We start from the raw sequence: 20,675 nt of genomic DNA on the forward strand, positions 1-20,675 counted from the left end.
AATATACTCATAAAGTAAACACACACACTCATTCTTACTTGTTTGTATGTGTGTTCAACTTTATTTCCATGCCTGGCGAGACTTGGGGCTAATTGTAGACTCCACTTGGTGATAAGTAAGTAGATCTTAACATTAGAGGAAAATAGGAAATGCAGTGCTTTCTTCGTTATTACCAACTGGCCACTGTTGTTAGCGCTTCTTTTCCCTTGATTCTGTTCGGTCCTTGTCTTATATTTTAAACAAAAAGTGAAGTCAAGAATGGAGAAGAGGGTTGAAAAGAAAGATAAATGTCAACGTAGGTCATGCAGGAGGTTAGACTGGGGAAAATGGGGTCTAACGGAGGCAGGGCCACTGGCTGGCTGGGCACACGATGAAAAGAAAGTTTTAAATCTTAGTCTGTGACGGTGCATTCCTTTGTAATTAAGAACAAGAGCACCATTACCTGTGACTATCTGGCAGGCCAGGCTTCCCTCACAGCCCAGAGATTGTTCTCTTTCCTCCACTCAGGGAGATGAGCGTTGAAACCATGCTTTGAGAGCGGTTAGAGCAGCTTTCCACAGAGCATACTGGTTGTGTTCAACCTCGTGTGAAAGGCACCATCTCATGAGCAAGAGACCCTTAACGGACTCCGACCTTCTCCTATGCAAACGTGAAACAATCTGAAAAACACTCACCCTGTTCTCTTGGTTTTTACAGAGACTAATGCTATCACTTTGTTTATTGGTCTTCATCATGTCTAATTGTAACGTGTATATATTTCCAGATGCTGCATCAAATTATAATTTAATTTAGTACTGGCATATTTCCTTATTTTTCAAACAGGCTTGCAAGACTGTTTCTTTACTGTGGTGGTCTTCAATAGTTTTTGAGTTTGGGGGAAGGCGGGGTTTTAGCTGCTGCCTGCTTCTTTTAAGCTGACTTGATTTGCCTTTGTATGCTGTTGCTGTTTTTAGAATCCATTTCTTACCTAAGAGGGAAGTCAGGTGGGACATGCGGCCTCAGTCTCGTGCCAGAAGCCTGGAAAAAAGCCAGGGATCCTCAGGAGAGGAAACTCAATGGGCTCGTTGGAATTTACACCAGTGTCCATGAATTAGCATTCACCTTTGTCTTAAAAGCACATACACTCTTCAGTTTTTTTGTTCTTAGAGAACCTAAACTGGTCTGATCTTAAAATGTTTACCACTTATTTCCCCCAGAATCTTCAGCTACTTGGAGCTACAGCCATTGAGGATAAATTACAAGATCAAGTGCCTGAAACCATAGAAACTCTCATGAAAGCAGACATCAAAATCTGGATCCTTACAGGGGACAAGCAAGAAACTGCCATTAACATCGGTAATTCACCCAATTCAAACTTTAACTTGTGATGCTTTTAAACAGCTTGATACGTTATAGAAGATAAATTGTGGATCTGTCAAGATTTGAAAGATTTGGTATTTTGATGTCCATTTTTACATCATTGAGCGTATCTGTGTGTGGCCCCAGTGAGTCTTTAAAGCTACAGTGGTTATATGTCCGACCTAACTGTCGCTCACTCCTGCAACCACGTAATACCCGCTCTCCCCTTTGCATCGCCACCTGCCCCCACCTTCCATCCACAGTTCGCTCACGTAGGTAACATTTCTGCAGTTATCTGTGAGCGTCTAGAAATTGGGATTGTGGCAGGTTGTGTACTGATGCTTGTTTATCTGACCAAAGGTCATTTCCAAAAAAGGAAGTAAGAAGGTTGCCAGTTTCTGTTCACCTATGGTTAATTCCGTGTTTTGGAAAGAAGTTATTAGCTCAGGCTGCCATAAGAGAATGCCACAGACCAGGTGGCTTAAACAACAGAAATAAGTTTTCTCACAGCTCTGGAGGCTGGAAGACCAAGATCAAAGTGTCAGCAGGTTTGGTGTCCCCTGAGGCCTCTTTTCCTGGCTTGCAGATGGCCACCTTCTCTCTGTGTCCTCACATGGCCTTTCCCTATGTGCAAGTTGTTCTTGCCATCCCTTCCTACAAGGACACCAGTCCTATGGGATCAGGCCCCACCCTTATCATCTTTAATTAACTTTTTGAAGCCCCTGTCTCCAAGTGCAGTCACATGTGGGTTAGGGCTCAAGTGTGTGAATTTTGGGGAGACGTGATTCAGTCTGTAACAGAAATCTTACTGGGAAGAAAGTTAGTATGTGGTGTTAGAGGCCTGTAGGACCAATAATATGCAGGAGAATGTCACTCCTTTTCTTCCAGCTTTGGTGATGGTAGGTTTCCTGAGCACTGCGAACCCTGACACGGACTCAGCCTCTGGACAGTGACGATATGAATTGCACACAAAACCCTCCCAGAGTTCAACAGACCATTTCAGAGATGTTCACAGCATGAAACCGCCTGGTCAGACAGTTATGATTAAGTATCGTCTGTCCAAAAGCAGCTAATATTCCTTTCGGAAGTGTCAGTAATCACGGTATCCAGGCTATATAAATGCACCACAAACTTACAGTAAAGTGATGGTAACAGAGTGAATTTACATTTTCAAAAACACTGGCTAGGAGTTGGAATCCGTAAGCCACGCAGATTGTCACTTTGACGATAAACACCCTCACTGGCGTTAGAGACGAAATGGAAGGAAGGCGTGCAAGCAGGCAGCATGTGCCAGAATTTCCCTGAAACACCCAAATATGACAACCTGACCACAGATAGAGGGAGAATGTGTGGCGGTTAAGAGTGACATGTGGGGAAAAGAAGAAATCGTATAAAAGAGCTCGGGATACGTAGCCTACGAAAAGAGTATGATGGTGGTTTCGGTCACATGTTCCCCCTAGAATCGTGTCCCTGGGAAAGCGTGGGTGAGACTCATTCACTCGGCAAACGGGTTTGGCGCCTGCAGTGCCAGGCACCAGCTAAGAGCAAGGAACAAAACGAACCAAAATCTTCCCTCCTGGAACTCCCCCCTACAGGGGAGCAGACAGTAAAGTACAGGAGGAGAACACATAGCACAGTAGATGCAATAATTGCTGCAAAGAAAATTAAAGCAGGAAAGGGAGCTAGGGCCTTGCACGAGGGGTTCAGTTTCAAATCTTGAGGTCAGGAAGATTCAGTCTTGTTGAGAAGGTGACATTTGAGGATTGACATAAGAGAGGAGAGGGAGCTTGTCACTTGGGTGACTGGGGGAGGCTGTCTTTTGTTCGGAGTAGGAGAAGCGGTCGGCAGCATAACGGAGCCCAGGTTGGGTGGGGCCTCCAGGCGCTTGTCCAGACTTAGCGTTTCCTCCGAGTGAACGGGAAACCACGGGACAGCTCTGAGCAGAGGAAAGACATGATCTGGCTTTCCTATGAAAACAGTCAGTTTGGCTGCGAGACTGAGAACTAACTCAAAGGAAAGCAAATATGGAAGCAGGGAGGCCAATAAGAAGCTGTTTGATTAATCCAGCTGAGGCATGCTGGTGGGTTGGACACAAGCCTTTACAGTGGAGGTGGTGAGAAATGGTCGGATTCTGGATAGCCAGGGTCTGGCACAAATAACGCCCCTTTCTTATTACAAAGTCTTTTATTACAAAATCATAAGCATGTAGCTCTGTAACATAACACTGTCACACTCAAGCACACCATGTGACATTTTAGGTGAGATGTTCAAATTAAAACTGTAAGTTATTACGCCCATATTATTACCCTACCAACCACACTCAAGCAGTGTTACTTCTGCCGGACCCTGTATTCGAAAAGTAGAGCCTACAGGATTGACTGGTACATTCCCCAGGGAGTGCGAGACAAGGGAATCCAGGGTACCTCCAAGGATTTCCAGCCACAGCAACTGAGGGGCAGAGTTGCCATTAACCAAAAGGAGGAAGACTAGAGGAGGAGCAGGTTTTCTGGGGGAGGTCAGGAAGCTGTCTTTTGGATATGTTAAGTTCCCGGTGCCTATTCTATACCCAGGTGTCTACTGTTAAGTAGGTACTGGGATGTGGGGTCTGGAGTTCAGGAAAGAGATCTTAGCAGGAGGTAGGAGTTCCAGAATGGCCATCATTTAGATGGTATTGAAAACCACGGGACGGAAGGAGATCACGGAGTGAGTATAGACAGTGCTGTGTGAAATGCGGTGGTAGTATTTGACACGGAGGCCAGTCAGCAGGGCTGCCTGTTTTTCTCTGACCATGGTCAGCCGTAGGCAGACACATTCAGAGGGAGCAGGGCTGGTTTAGCCAGCCGGTGGTTTCACCCTGCAGCGAGTACAGCAAAGCACTAGAGGGGAGGAGGGAAGAGGAGGGTGTGGTGGAATCAGTTGCCCACGGCATAGCCAGGCGACCCTCCTGCCCCCTTCTCCGGCCGGCCATCAGCCCATCTTCTGCTCTTCACGTTCGCTGGCATGAAGGATGTCGCATGTCCACGTGTCAGTTTTCAGGACACTGAGAATCATCACCGCAGCCCTTTCCACCCTTGTTTAAGGGACAGCTGTCCCCCGGGAGGTGTTGCCCTCGTGGCACCCCCCCCCCACAGCAGGCTGCAGCACCTGGAGAAGACCTGACTGGCACCTTCCTGATAAATTGGATACATTTTCACTTCATATAAGAAAACAGATGAAAAAGCAATTTTATAGCGTTACTTTTATAGTATTACTTTAACATCTCTTCTATCCGGAGGAATTAATGGCATCCACTAATTCACTTTATGTTCGGACACAGGACACTCCTGCAAACTTCTGAGGAAGAACATGGGCATGATTGTTATCAATGAAGGCTCGCTTGATGTAAGTAAAACCACCTTGTAAAAAAACAATGCTTTAACGACTGAATCATCTTGTAGTGTTGTATTTTATATTCAGATATCTGTGAAAACACTTGATCCTCCCGAGGTATAAAGATACCTCATTACCACTGTCCCTCTGAGACAGAACGTGTGCCAGGCGAACCACGACACTGTGAGTGGACTCCAGCTTCACGCGTGTGACAGCCGAAGGAGAGCGCCTCACGTGGCGGGACACGGTGCTGCGGTACAGCAGCACGGTTGGGGAGGCTCCTGAGCGAGGGCCACTTGTTCCTGTCTATCTAGGTGTTTTGTGTTCGATGCATTTATTAGTAATATTCTGCCTTAGCGTCCAGTGAGAACATACATTGTGCTTCTTTTTTAAAAAAAGTTGTGAGCACTGTTGAATAACACAAAATAACCATGGCTTATAGGAAAGCTTTTATTTATTTTTTTGTCAATGTTCTAAATTCCGGGCTGAAATAGAAATTCCTAGGAAGTCTGTTTTCATGGCTGTGGTCACCTGAATTTATATTTGGGAAAGAGGGGAGGATGGGTTAGGTGCACAGGACAAAATAGACATGAACAAAGCAATATGTAGGTCGAATGACTGGTAAATATTTTGAAGTAAAGGTGACTATTTGTAACTTAAGGCAGAGGACAGAGCGGGAGACATGGCTGTACATTAATTAAGTGCTTGAAATGGTCCTTGGAATGCGAACAGCAAAGCAAACCTGACCGTTCATAGGTGTGGCAGCCACAAGGCAAGCACGTGGAAGGGGTGGCGAAGAGGCAAATGTTTCGAAGTCCAGTGTAGAACAGAAATTATGTGTAAGAAGTGGTTGGCTTCTGATTTTTAAACTGGAGTGATGATCTCTCCACTATTTGTCTTCAGACCAACCCTTGTGATGTCTTGCCATTTCTTGTGACATCTTTAAGCACACTTGTCCCCTGAGGAACAGTACATGATTTTGCAAGCATGAAAGTTGCTTACACCTTTACCTATTGGAGGAATGCTTTTTGTGAACCAAGCTTTATTCCTAAAAACACAAACCAAAAGAAAGCCAGCCTGCTGTTTGAAGACTTTCCTTTCTATTTATTCCTTCAGTAGGCCCCCTGCTAGGCCCTGGGAACCACAGACTCTGCCCCCGTAGGGCTTCCAGTTGTCTCCATGCTCCATGCCTCCTAGTGTTAATTTGGGTTTATTTACCCAAGTTACTGTGCTGTGAAAAATTATGACTTAAGAGAACCCAGTCTTCCAAAAGCTTATAAATAATAAAAGAAATAAAATGCATACAAGTAAAATACAAAACAGCTATGTAAGTATGGGAGATTGTCTGCTATGAAAATATTGCAAAGTTGAAGGAAATATTTATAAAATAAGTAGCATTTAGATAGAGGGGAGTAATTGAGTAAGGGGGGAGTACTTGAAGCAGAAAGTCATTGCAAATAAGTTCAAAGCATACTTGGGGCTTGAAGGAGGTACATTGAACTTGAACACAGGATTATAACTTTTTATGTATTTTTTGTTTGAATAAATGTAGGCACATAATGTAAACTTCAAGTTATAAAAAGGGAAAAGTACAGATGGCAAAAAACTGGATCTCCCACCCGCATACCGAGTTCACCTCCCTGGGCGCAGCCACAAGTTCCAGTTTCTCATGTCACCCAGAGGTATTCTGCCATAGCTAAGGGACCTGTGTGCATGTCTGTACACACATCCTCTGTCACTAAACTCAAACTACAGCGTACTGTTCACACTTCTTTATACTTTGTTTTCCTTACGTAACATATCTTAGCAATTGTTCTGTAATAGTACGTATGCCACTACCGAATCCTCTTTAGCAGTGGCTCAGTATTTATAAGGTACCAGGAAGGAAAGGACCCAGGGAGTTAAAATTGGACAGGTAGGCTGAGGGCAGGTGTGGGAAGCTGGGCCAGGATTGAGAATTTGCCTGCACAGGTAAGAGGGGCAATTCCATGAGCCTCTTGAAAGAGGTAAGATGCGAATGAGCAAGTGTACATAGGCAAATTTGGGAGGCTGGGGAGGCATGGGGTGCAGGCAAAGGACCAGGATGAGAGTTCAGGAAGAAGAAATGGGGGTACCGGCACCAAGATGTGGGGTGAGAGACATTCGGGGAGACCTGTCCCACGTGGTCCCTGGAGAAGGAGCCATCCAGGCAGTTCCAGAACTGGGGTGCAGTAGCTCACAGCTCTGCAGAAACCTCCGCGGAAGCATTCCCATAGCCCCCATAGGCGGTTAGTTACATCTTTGTCAGCAACGTGGGTCATCACAGCATGCCGTTTCTCTGTCACTTGAAGGAAATCAGAGGTAGCACCCATGACGTCGAGACAAAGGCGTGACAAGCCATGCTTGCTCTGACACATGATCCCCTGGGTCTGGAGTCAGGCTCTCGCCTTCTGCAAAATGTGGTGGCCTTGTTTCTTTCGTTGTCATCTGTTTCATCGTTTTTCTGCAACTCTCGGCTAAACGTGTTCCTTAAGTGTTTCAGTGTCGAGTAAATAGGGATCTCAAGGGAAAAAAGTGAGATGTCAAAAACATTCCATGTACTGTATCGTGTATTGTTAAGACAGTGGCTTTTAATTTTATTCTGAAGTTTCCAAGAGGGTAAACTCCAAAGTCGTAAACCCCTCAAAGGTGTCTGGACTGCAGGAAACGGAGATAGGGGTCCCAAGGGAACGCCCAGCCTCAGGAAAAGCAGGGACCAAGTCTGTCTCTTTGGGTTCGCCATTCCCTCTCCACACTCAGCAAATTGCCCAGCACACAGGAAGTCCTCCATAAATATTGGAGAAGTCAGTCACTGAGTAATTTTAATTAGGGGCTTTCTTTAAAAACAAGAAAGTTGTGTATCAGTTTTAAATTTGGTGGCAATCAACCATATCTGATTTTAAAAAGTAAAGTGATTAGCAATGTCCTTTGCAATTCAAGCGACAGTTTGGTGTGGGAGATCACAGGCAGACGCCCTGGCTGAGTGATTAGCACTAATTTGTCCAGCTCCCGGGCTGCCAGGCATTCTGGCGCTGCTGTCTAGGGGAGGGTGTGCTCCCAGGGAGCTAAGTGGTGACTTTTTCTCCCAGGGAGTTAAGTGCATCTGGCTGTTTAGGGTGAGACCTGCTCTGGTGCACTCATTTGCTTCTCAGCAGGAAAGGAAACATCACTTTGCGTGGCTCCCTCAGATCTCATGTCATAAACTCCACGACTGAGACTTCAGGCAAATCATTAGATGTGCTAGAATGCCTGTGAGGAAATCATCATTCACTTTTTCATTGCCGTGGCCAAGCAGAGCATCCTATGTGTTCAGAATGTACTGATGATAATAAAATATGGGATTGCAATTCTATCAGCAAAAAGGATAATTAACATTTAAATAATAAATTTAGGAACATAATGTCTTGGGAAATAATATAAGGAGAAATAAATTGTGGGTGTGTGTTTTGTCAAGTGACAGTTTTCGTGAATGTACTCAAATTATTCTCTGACATTACACAGTGTTTAAAAGCGCTATTCCGCCCTAACCGGAATGGGGGACCCTGGGCAAATTGAAATTAGATAACTTCTCTGAAGCTGTTTTGCTGCCTGTAAAGTAGGGGCAATGTTACCCTGGGCACACGATTAGTACAACACATGGCACATGTAAAAATGAGATGTTGTGAAACTTTGTAGAAAAATAATATTTCAACAGCTTGCACGTTGTTTTGCTTAATGATCTTTTTATTTTAAAAAATATAGCATTTTCCCATCTTTTAACTATTTTCCTAAGATAGCACGTTATAAATGTAGATCCTCTTTTGCATAAGTGATGCACATTGCCATGAAGTGGCCAGATTTTATACCAAAATAGTACATCTAATACTGTTAAAATTTTAAAGCAGACTCTGTTGCATTATGTTGAACTTGTACAAATAAAATGTACTATTTAAGGCTGCTAGATTTTTAAATAGAAAAACCTTTCTCCTGGTAGTAAAAAAACCTTTGTCTTCCCATAACCTAGCTCATCTCAACAAGAAATGCCACTTTCTAATTTTCTCATTTTGAGTTTCAATATGATTATCCTTCTTGAAAAATTAATGGCTGTTTGGCATTTTTTTAAGATTTTATTTATTTATTTTTAGACAGAGGGGAAGGGAGGAAGAAAAAAAGGGAAAGAAGCATCAATATGTGGTTGTCTCTCACATGCCCCCTACTGGGGACCTGGCCCACAACCCAGGCATGTGCCCGGACTGGGAATCAAACCAGCGACCCTTTGGTTCGCAGGCCAGCACTCAATCCACTGAGCTGCACCAGCCAGAGCTGCATTTTTGAAAACCTTTAAATAGAAACGTATAAAACCAAACTACAGTTGGAAATACAAATGAACAGAATGCAAGTCTTGTTCTGCAGACCCAACGAGGAAATCGGACTGGCCTGCCTCCTCTCCCCACCCGGCTCCTTTCGTGACAAGAGCAGCAGCCCCTTCCAGCCTGATGCCCAAGAGCACAGCTGGTGTCCTCAGCTGGTACCTGCCAAGCTGGTGTCAAATGTCACGCAGTCAGCAAAAGTGTTTCTTAGAAAGCTGATCTTTTTTTTTTTAATTTAGAAAGTAAGAATTTCATGGATAAGCATCGTTAAGAATCATCTAAAGTTGATCAAAATCTATTAGATACTTAAAATAAATAGATAATTAAGGTAATTTGTATAATGTTTATCATGCTACTTTGAAACACTTTATTGGGGGATTCTGATTATGTTCTTGGTAGAAGACATTTCCTGAAGGGTCTAAAGTGGCAGGAATGTCAAGTTAATTAGTGGCTTGAATGGGTACGTTGTACTTCTTCCCGAACTCCACCCCGAACTTCTCAGAAACCCCTTCCACTTAATGACCTGGGTCCAGGAGATGGTTCTAGCATCTATTTCATAGCTTTAGTTTATCATAAAGTAATTTGTTCAAACAGATTTGTTTAAAGTCTGTTAAAACTGGAAACATGTAGAAATCTGCGGTAGGAACTAGAGACTCTCGTGTGTGACCTGTCTTTACCTCCCAGTGACTAACACTCACTTATGGGAAGTCTTTCAAGAGGTTCTAAAACAGTTCTGTCAGGATTGGGCTTATGCCGCATTAAGGACTATGACAGTTACATTGTTCTAATCCCCATGGTACACCAACTCTGTAAATCTCTGCAAATACTTTCATGTGACTCCGAATATTATTTTTTGAAGACTTGTTTCATTGAGATAGCTCAGGATTTCACTACCCTCATCTGTCAAGTCTAGGGCGGGTGCGAAGAAGCATAATTTCTTAAGCCACTAACCCTGTAGGTGCCAAAACGACCTTTCTTGAGTCTTACATGCTTGGTGTCTCCTAGCATCTCTTTCATACACAGAGCTGTGGGATCGGTCCTGGGCAGTAGGGCTGGATCTTAAATCTGTTCTTACTGTTTTCCCTCCTCCTTTCTACTGTCTGGCTTTCCTGGGAACCAAGAAAAGAACAGAGAGGACAATTTATTTACTGTGTAGTTATTGAATCCTCAGGAATGATGATTAAGTATGTATGTTGAGAGCTTCGAGAAATAAATTCCCTCCCCTCGAAGTCAGAGGCTTCCAGTGTTCCCAAGTTGAACTCGTGCAGAAAGGCCTTGCCCACCTCTCCCTCCCGTCATCTGGGCACAGTTTCTGTGGACAGTATCTGCCACTGTGACCTTCCCATTCAGCCGGATCAGGGTTCACCACATCATGGATGGGACGCAGTGTATGGACCCCAAAGGAAGAGGCAGGTTTCTGACTTTCTGTGAAAAGGGAACTCCCCATCCTTGCTGGGTTCTATGCATTGCTATTTCAGTCATAAAAAATAAAATTAAATTTTAAAAACCCACTAGCTTCAATTTCTGAAGTGCTTAATATTTTTGCTAGGTATTGAACTAAGGACTTGACCGGGACAATCACATTTACACCTGAATACATTCGTGAGCAGACATTATTGTGACCAGTCTAGAAAGGTTAACTTGACCTTCAGTGCTGAGTGTCACTGGAGGGTGTATATTGGTCTTTGGGTTCCAGAGACTTAAGCATATAGATATGTCTGGGCCGCAGCCACCAGCTACTCTTATGAAAGGGTAATAATAACATTCATCTGTAGGGTGTTGTGAAAATCAAACAAAGCGGTACATTTTAGATACTTAGAAGCAATGCCCGGCCTTTAGTAAGCACTTCAGAAAAATAGATCATGACCATTTTTGTTATTTCTTATACGTTATTATTCCGAGAGAGAGGGTAAGAGTTCCTTGATGCCGTCCTTTACTTACATTTTCTCTTTAATTTGAGACTATAACCCCAAGCCAGCTTAAGTTTGGTTATGGATACCGGTGTTTCCCCCACCTCTGCTGGTATATTTTACAGAAAATGAATTGTTAGCATCATTTGATACTAATAAGCCTAAGCATATATATATTTCAACACCGTGGTAAAAGAAAGCCTTTATGGGATTGTTCACTTTTTTCTAGCTGAGTTTGGTTTTCTAACACCCTGTAAGCCTCAGATATAACTTACAGACCATTCTGGCATAAATGGTGAAGTTGTCATTTGTACCCTTTTAAGTTCGACTTATATGTATTATGCAGACAAACCTCACTGTTTGGGGAACCAGCCACTGTTGAGTGGCCTCTGAAAGAAGTCCAGGATAAGCAAGTTACTGACTTGACTCCAGAAAAGGAGGGGGAAAAGAGAATTGGGGCTACTTCAAGTTTCGTCTTGAAACGTCCCACGAGTCTAATGCGATACATTTTGTACTGCTTTGAAAAACAGTTTAGGCAAGTTTTAAAAAACCGCACTGAGTTTTCCTCCCCTGCCAGCATTGGGGCTTGAGTAGTGTGGATTTTCTCCTACCGTTACTAGCAAAGCTGTTTCGGCTTTTTGGCCTGAAAATGTTAAGATCTTAGTTTAAATTGCTAAGGTATCCCTATCAGAAGCAAAGATAAGTTCTGCTGCACGATGGTGGTTCAAGTGCTGCCTGGCGCACGGCAACTCCAAGTGTCCCGCAGGGGACACAGCCAACTTTGTTGCATTTGAAAGAAATGGGTTAGTAAAAAATGTAAACATTACAGAAAATGAAAATAACATGAACAAATGATCTCTCTTTTCCTCTGATTTAAGACAGTGTCTGCCACAAGCCAAAGTATGTGGTTGTAAAAACTTCCATCACACACCCATTGTTTGGTCTCCTAAGAACTGAGTGTGTCCCCTTTTCTTAAACAAAGCCCCGTGATCTTGGCTTGTGTGCAAAACCTTCAGTGAAGTTGTTCACAAATTCAGAGTGTTTCTGTTTTGAGAAATTCTTCCTCTCCCAAGCCTGAATGTTCTTTATCTCTCTCTCCTCTCTCTCTCTCTCTCTCTTGGATGAACATCTGAACTCTTCCAAGAGCTCCCTGTGACCTACCTAGGACTGCCGACAAACACTTTCTAACCCGTCTGCCGCCTGACCACTCGCCCCACAGCTTGTCGACATTTCTGAGGGGAGCAGGCCATGCCCTGTGACTTTTTTGCGTCTCTGCCTCCCATATCTTTTGATGAGTCAGCACAGGTGATAGGAAACCTTCTGTGTGCCAGCTGTATCTGCAGACACCAGTCTGTGCCCCCATGGGTCTGGCGTTGTTTGCTCAATCACCCAGAGAGACTTGGAGTTCCCATAGCCAGCCGGCCAGTGCAGGAGCCTGAATTTCAGCCTAGATTGTGCTAAGTCCAAAACTGTTGGTTCTTTTTGCTTTTAAATAACTATACTTTCTCCAGTCGTGGCTGAGACTCAGTGACAGAAGGAAGCATTCCAGGAGGCATCCCCCACGTTGTCGAGCCCGCCCCTCACCCCTGTCCCACTCATCACAAGGACTACAAAGCAGCTGAAAGAGGGGTGTCCTTCTGGAAAATGGTGGGTTTGGAGCATCTTGCGTGTATGGAATTCAGGAAAGACCCTCCATTTTGTTTTACAAGTACAAGTTTTTATTGAATGCACATACAAAAATAAAGAAATGATGTGTGTTTGGGATTTGCACTGAGAAAATACAGGATGTTCTTCATTCCTACATTAACTAATTCAAACCATTAAGAAAATGGGCCCGACATTAGTTTTCTTTGTGGTTCTGGATAACAGTTTCTCACAGGCCCCAGCTGTTAACTGTCTCCGAACCGTCGATTTGGTAATTTGCTTATCTTCAAAAAAACCCGTTGTGTGTTCTGAGCAGCCGCCTCCTGGCTGGATCGAAGGCAGTAGGAGTGGCTGGACAGCTGCCGCCGCTGTTCCTGCAGCTTGCCTCCTCCTGCGTTTGACTCCCTGCTGCTGCTGGAGAGTGTTTAATACCAAAATCAGAATAAGTGTTTAGGGGCCTTTCAGTGGTGGTTTAAAATAATTACCGTGAGGGCTTTGGTAAAAGCCTTTATCCACAAAACTATTTAAATTATATAATTATATCCCCTACCTCACTCTTCCTTCTTTCCCCTGGGTTTGTCTCTGTTTGCTGCGTGCCCCCGCCCCAACATGAAACATAAACTTGGACCCAGATTCCACAGTTCCCTGCTTCTGTCTCTCTCCACGGTACCCGAAGTGAGACTGGGTGCCTCCCAAGGAGTTACTTGCCTGATGGAACCTATCATAATCCCAAATCCCAAACCTCTGCCCAATTGGCCGGACCAATTTACCCAGCACTGTAACTTCCTCTTCTTACCTTCCTCCATTTGGTAACCCTTGACCTTTTTCAGATGGCATGACCCCACTGGGATATCGGACCATTTCCTCAATTGCAGTGCTTTATATCTACTCCCAGGAATCCCATATCTGTGTATCAGCAAAGCATGGAATGTTTTTCTGTCTGTTTCCCTCTCCATTATACTTAGCAGTATGTATTGATTCAATGCATTTGCTTGGCTGCCTTCCACTAGCTGATTTGGAGGACTTCTTTGACCATATGTTTTCAATGATTTCACCTCTATCTTTTCTTACCCATTTTGGAAAGATTACTTTATGTTGGTTTGGTTCTATGAGAATATATTTTTAAAGGCTACTTTCTAGTCTGGGAGTTCAGAAACACCAAAGATTTTTCTTTTAATCAAAAACTGTGTGTGAGAGAGCTAGTAATCCCGACGGAGATGAGTACTGAGTGGACCGGCTGTGTATACAGGTAGTTTCTCTCTGCTCTCAGGCAACTGCACAACTTACCGCAGCCTGCAGTAGCTACAGGAGCCGCAGATAGATGTGCTACGTAGGGGTGTATGTAATGTCCAGAGTTGCGCTGAATCAATAACACATCGCGGAAAAATGGTAAAACCCAGTGGTTTGTTCATGCTGCTGTTATGGAAGTCGTAAGTCACTCTCTAAGAACGTGCTAACATCATCCATACTTGGAATGGTCATAATGCATTATGAAGAAAGTCCTTGGACTGGTCTGTTAATTTGTCATTTTAGGGTGTGAGCATTTGGAGAGTGTACAAGTTGAGAAAGAATGAAGCATTCCTTGGTCAAAAACTTACAAATACTTCATGTCTTAAATGATGAAGAGATGGGGTCAGAGACCACCAAAACAGCTAATAAAAAAGGTGTTCACTTAAGATGCTTATATATCCCCTTAGTTGGCATTTGAAATGAATTGATAGTAGGTTTTTTATGGTAGACTCTTAGCAACCTAAAGTAAGATGTTTTCAACCCCATTCCCCAGGAGATATATTTACTTGTCTGCTTTTAAAAACAATCAGTACCTAAAGAAGGTAAGTTGATGGCGTTGTATCTCAAGAGTGTGCCAGCAAACAAGTCCCTTGTGTTTTGTTTAGCATTAGTTATTTTAAGCCTAGTGTTTATGAAGCACTCACTTGTATGTAATACTATTTTATGTAATTTTTCATATATACAATCTTATAACTTTATGGGCATTCCAAGTCTAACATACATACCAATATGGTCATCATTGCCAAAAAGATACAGGTAATAAAAAAGGAAACACCACCATCAGTTTGTAACTTGCAAGTTATTTTCAGCTTAAGAGTTGTATCAGGTTAGAGACAGCAAAAATTGAGATAAAGAAGACAGTCCAAGTAGGTAATTAATTATTTGGCCTCCTACCACGCACTGAGAGGTATGTGCCATTTGAAAAGAGAGAATGCTCTCTCCCAGGACTGAGGGAATGGCAGGTTTCACATACTTTTTATGTCGGGGGAGAAGTAGCTGATAGAGTGGAGTGTTGGCAGTCAAAAGGTGAACCGAAATAAAATTGCCACTGGGTGATTTCAAAATAAACTTAGGGTTAGCTCAGTAATACACCCCTTGGTCGCACTAGTGTGGTGCTTGGCGGGGCAGATCTTTTCTCGTCGTGGGTTGGCGTCTCCATCAGACCCGAAGTCAGAGGAAGGGAAAGAACTAGTGTTTCTCAGATGTCCACTCTGAGCATAGGGCAGTTGACTCACAAGCGAAGGAGTCAGCACATTTTGTCACCACAATAACCCTGATAAAGACATGGGAACCCAGTTTTATACGTGAGAAAAATTTGATTTAGAGAAGTTAAGTAACTTGCCTGAAGGAAGAATAGCCGTAAGTGGTAGAGCAATGATTCAAACCACGTCATTCGGACCATCGAATAGAGATAGTCAACTAGAAAAACAGTGAGGCAGCGGACGGGAATGCGTATTTACTCCTGGTGAAAAAGCGTGCTGATGGACTGTGAAATGAACTCGACTGTGACACCTTTTCATGTGACGCGCAATATTGAGTCTTTCTAGAACACTGGCCCTATGAAGCCGCCTCATCCTAAAGAGTTCAGGAGTTCTTGGTGTCTTTTCTTAAGTGAGTGGTTGAAACTATCTCTTATTTCTCATTTAGTTTTTTTTTTCCTTTTACATCACTGAGGACTTTTTTTTCAAAGTAAAATATGTAATATTTCCTTTTCAAAGAAGGTGGGAAATGTTTGGTTAGTTTGTTTTTGCCCCACTCTCTACACCCACCTGAAGCTGCAGACAGCCTTGAGTGCCGAGCCGTAGGGTATGTTGTGGCTTCTGGAACTGGCGTGCTTGCTGTACGATGTGGCTCCGTCCTTTTGCGAGCCCTGTGGCCAGGCCTGGCTTTGTAACGTCCCAGTAGTTTATGGCCACACATTGGAACACTCTGTGGACAGTGGCTTTCCCCGCACTGACGGTGACTTGCGCACATCAGCTGACAAGTGCCAAGGAGTTAGTGATACTTTGCAGTGGCCCCGCCACCAGCAGGCTTCTTGTTTGAGCAGAGTCACCGTCTTTGTTCAGCAAGATTCCTGCAGGTGTTTTCCCGTAACACATTGCATTTTGCCCTTTTTATGGAACGTAAGTGAAAACAGAAACCTGTGGTGCTGACACTGAAGTACAGGCTTCATAAACTTAAGTCCCTTCTGTCGAGGGTGACAGCTGAGTGTCTCCCAAACGCGATTCATCATTAGCCCCAGTTGTGGACTTATTTCACTTACCTGGTGGCTGACTTGTGAAGGAAAAGAACCAGTCGAAGAACAATGGAATACATGGTTAAATACTGTATCTGAAAGTCAAAGTGTAGTTTAGAATTTTGATGTATTATTTTTTTCTTCCTGGGGATGGAATCCTCCTTATAATACAAGTTTATCTTTTCACCTGCACACATATGACAGGTCCCCAGGAATAAATATGAATGCCAGGTACTTATTTGTATTAAGACCCAAACACCAACGTGTACTTTGCACTAAATACGTATAAATATACTTTTTTTTCTTCTCACTCCTGTTGTTTGGGCGTAGCCTTGCTGATGACGCCCTCTGGGATACAGATGAGTGACGGCACATTGTGTCCTGTCGCTGTGCATGACTGCGGCCCCAGAGCAAGGCGTGGAAGCCCCTGCCACTAGGTGTTGCATGTTGCACTGTTTCTCCGTAACCTTCACCTCTTCTCTGCTTGTCCACTTGGCTAACCAGTCTTCTAGTCAGGAGTTCGAAGCTTTTATTTTTCCTTTCCTCGGGGATATTTCCACACTCTCTACGAGGGTGTTCCTTGGACATCTTCCTAAGTAAGCCCATCTGTCCTATAAACTTCTGAAAAGACTCAGGAAAAAAACCAAAGGGCTAGAAGCTGAAAGGGCCGTTTTCTTGCAGGTGCTTCGTGCAGCGTTACACGTTGGGCCATCAAAAACATTGTTCCTAGGTGGCCTGACGTGTTCTTTGCACATCTGGCCTCTGGATTCCTTAGACCGTTCCAAGCAGAATTTTTGCCAAAGTGAAAATGACATCTTGCATACTGTGATACTTTCCAAAGAAATCGGGGCTTTCAATTCATTTCACTATAAAACTGTCAGATTTCATTGTCTCGAGTGCCCTCTGTGATTTTTATCAAGGGTTTTTTCTTGGTAAAGGTCATGTAAAAGTAATGAAAAAGATTACCATAAAGCTGCCAGTCTCTGATTTCTTGAAGATTATTCTTGTCTTATGAACTTGTTATCTATTTTTCCAGGCTATACCCTAAAGATTCTAATGGAACTTCTTTAAGAGTTTCTGGTCAGAGTTATCTTGGTGAGGAATTCTACTTGGCCTAAGTATCTGCCACATGTCTTTCTTTCTTTTTCTTTTCCAAGCATGTGTCTTATAAACCAAATATATATAGTTTGCTTTTCATTAGCCTGCTCTTACACAGCCTGGCTTGATCACAAAGTACCTAGTCAAGGTGTTCATTCTGTTATATTCTTTGGAGAATTTATATTGTTTGAGACAGAAGTAGGCATTGGATCATAGCTTCCACTCCTCCACTTTGTTCTTCGTTTTTCCTACAATAAGATAAGCAGATTAGCATTTTACTTATTGTTCTAATTAAAAGTATCCAAGGTTATACATTAGTTTTATAGGCAGCAAAACGCAGTCCTCAAAATGGTCACACAAGGAAGCCCACCACAAGGTATATTCTCCATTCATTAATAATTTAGTTTTTCTTGTATTACCGAGCTTTTGGTCATTGTATTTCATCTCTTCATCAGGGACCTCATTCCAGATGGGAAAAACAGAGACATAAACAGATAAGCTGCTCTGAAAGATGGAAATATTCATGTCACCTGGAGGACTCAGAAAAGTTGGATCAAGGGACCATTTCTTGATTTATTTATTTGTCTATTGTTTTTAGTGTGTAGTCTTGAAGAAAAAAAATAATAATGGCATTGGGAAGATGAAGATGCAAGAGAGTTCTTCCCCCTGGCTCAAGAATTAGGGAGGATTAGGGAAAGGGAAGTTTGTAGGTTAAGAGGAGATAGTCAAGGGAGTTCTTCCTGGTATAAATGTGCCCAGTAAAGCAGGTAGATGTTGGCTGAAGCAACGGGGGCCAAATTGGGGGTCTTGAGAAGATCTGGAGTAACCCCTGGGAAGAATGGAGTCCAGCAGCCATGGAGAAAAGTCTGTATCAGTAGTAACGAGCACCCACAGAAGAGAAGAAAGTGGAGTAGAGCCTGGCCCTGTGGGGAGGTAGTTTTTTCCCTCCTTCATTGTGAAGACAGAATGGAGGGGAGGGCTGGCTGTGGCCTACGCTGTGAATGGGCAAGGCAGGAAAGCATGGGAGGGGGGCCAGGGGCTGAGGGCTTCTCATGAGCGCTTGCTTGCCTGTGGGTAGGGAGTAGAGTTAAATGATTGCCTGACCTGTCAACATGGGAGGCACACGGAATTCCCCCTCTCCGCGTGGCTCCCTCCCTTACCTGGATCACTGCCTGGGGTGGCGCCTGAACCCCAGCCTTGCCTGCTGGCCCATCTGTCTCTCCAAACTGCTTTTACTGCTGACTCTCCCAATTATGGCAACAGCTGCTCCTTTTCTCTCAGCCCACAAAGAAGACTGTGTAGCATGAGGAAGCACGGAGCTTTTATTTTGTGGTACTATGTGGTTTTTTACTCTTGTACTGATTTAGCTTCTCATTTATATATTTTCACTTTCACATGTCACTAAGTTTGAATGTTTAAACATTTCCCCCCTTCAGTAGCCAAAAAGAAAACAAAGCAACAGCTAATATCATAATAAATTTATTTCTAGCTACAGGAGATAAGCTTCAATGCAATGTGGCCGTAAAGTATGGCTCCCAGGCTTAGGGGAGAAGCAATAAACTTTTATAAATAAAAGAATTTAAAAATATTCCTGGCAGTATAAATAAGGGTAAAATATAACTTGGAACTGGCAACACACAGCCGACACCAGCGCTACTTGAGAAGGAAAGCTACGAACTAAAATAAGAAAATGTTTGCAGCTTTTTTCTCATTGTTACCTTGCACCCTAGGTGGGCCAGCTGGAGAGCCCACTGTGGGAAGCTTTTGACTCACCTTCTGAAATTTTATCTCAATTGCATCAGACACCTTTTGATTCCCTGAAGATCTGTGATAATCACCAAGGAGAGCCAGTGGTACTGATGCCACAAATAAGAGAATTCTCAACGAATGTTAAGGTGTCAGAGAACACCTTCCAAAGGGGAGAGGGGGCACACGAGACTGTCCTGCAGGCTGGTTTATGGGGGAGCCGGCGCAGCTTGGGTTGACTTGACTCTCAGCCTTGCTCTGCAGCGGGTCTTTACATGTGAAGTCCTCCTGAGGCCCATCTCAGGTTTCATTTGGATTTGCAACTCAGGAGACACTTGGGCAAAAGCTTTAAAAAAATACAGTGGCATTTTAGTGAGCAGTGCTTTGGTTTGAAAGACTGCTGAAGCAATGAGTTACTTCTCTAGAAAATTAAGGAGCAAGCAAGAGAATGAATACCTCTTACCTCTCCTCTCTCTCTCTCTCTCTCTCTCTCTCTCAAATCAGAAGTGATAATAAGGGGGAAATGGAATGCTGTTAATAGGATGGAATGAGAATCTCTCCGTGCTCTCACTCAATAAACTTCTATTTCCCCAGTATCTGTAGTTGCAAGCCAACTGTGTTTGTTGCAGGGAAGCAGGTTAGACATGGGGTCTCCCCTCCAGGACCTGTGGGCCTTGATAGCACAGAGTGAGTTCCACCTGACCATGTGGAGTGAGTGTGGGAGGGCTTGGGAGGGCTTGGGAGGGCAAGCTCGGTTTAGAAGGTGGTAGACCGGGCATTGCAGAGAGGAGAAATAAAGGAGTTGAGATGGTGAAGGAAGTAGAATGAATGTTAGTAGAACTTCAGTTGTGGAAAGCCTTAAATGCCATTTTAAAGAGTTTGGAATATATCGTGTAGAGAGTAGGAAGCCATAGAAAAGAGAACAAGCAGAGACCTGATCTGTGTTTTAAATTTGTTTTATAAAGAGAAACCGCTGTTGGCGGTAAAGAGATGGCAGATGATGAGGGCTCTAGGGAAGCAGCAGAGGGAATATGTGGGCGCTCCGTTTACGATTTGCTCAGCCTGATGCTGTCTGAAGTTGGATCTGTTTTCACTGGGTTGTGCAGAGAAAGGACAGGCTTACGAAGACATTTAATTCTCGGTTTCATTTCACTACTCAGTAGCCATGTGTTCGTGGGCAGGGAACTTGAACTCTTGCCTCCTGTTTCCCATCTGCAGAATGGGAATAACAGTGGAGCCTTCTGCCTGCGGTGGTAATAAGTTGAACCGAAATGTTGTGTCTGTATGTGTAGCCCTTGGAAGCGTGCCTAGCGTGTGGTACGTGCTGAATATGGTCTCATTTCCCCTTTATCGTTTGTCAGTTCATTGACGTATGTGTTTGTTCATTTAACCCATGTCAAGACAGCCAGTTTTAAGACAATCCAGGCTAATCTGCTACAGATTGTCATTGATAAGTTTTGCTTGAAGCATTTCACTGTCTTTTTTTTTTTTTTTTTTACCTCCTTTTCTTAATTCCTCTTGGGACAAAAATGTCCAGCAGGAAATAAGAGGGTGAAGCCTATAAATTAAAACAGCTACTTCCTCTCAGTGTGAAGTGTGAACAGAAAATTTTGCGAAGAACGCTGCTGTACGGTGGCCCTTGGCGGCTGTGCAAGGCAAGCCCCAGGGCTGGGAAAG

General features: G+C 43.6%; 1 protein-coding gene across 7 annotated transcripts in view; it reads left to right on the forward strand.

The window, feature by feature from the left end:
- Nucleotides 1-20,675, forward strand: part of ATP8A1 (ATPase phospholipid transporting 8A1) — a 211,340-nt gene that overhangs the window by 126,235 nt on the left and 64,430 nt on the right. For all 7 annotated transcript variants that reach the window (XM_071221301.1, XM_024573893.3, XM_024573897.3 and 4 more), the window contains 2 exons: nucleotides 1,197-1,335; nucleotides 4,655-4,719. In XM_071221301.1, coding sequence (XP_071077402.1) covers nucleotides 1,197-1,335; nucleotides 4,655-4,719 — 204 coding nt within the window. The remainder of the gene's footprint in view (nucleotides 1-1,196; nucleotides 1,336-4,654; nucleotides 4,720-20,675) is intronic.

Source organism: Desmodus rotundus, chromosome 4 (assembly GCF_022682495.2).
Source record: "Desmodus rotundus isolate HL8 chromosome 4, HLdesRot8A.1, whole genome shotgun sequence".
NCBI lineage: Eukaryota > Metazoa > Chordata > Mammalia > Chiroptera > Phyllostomidae > Desmodus > Desmodus rotundus.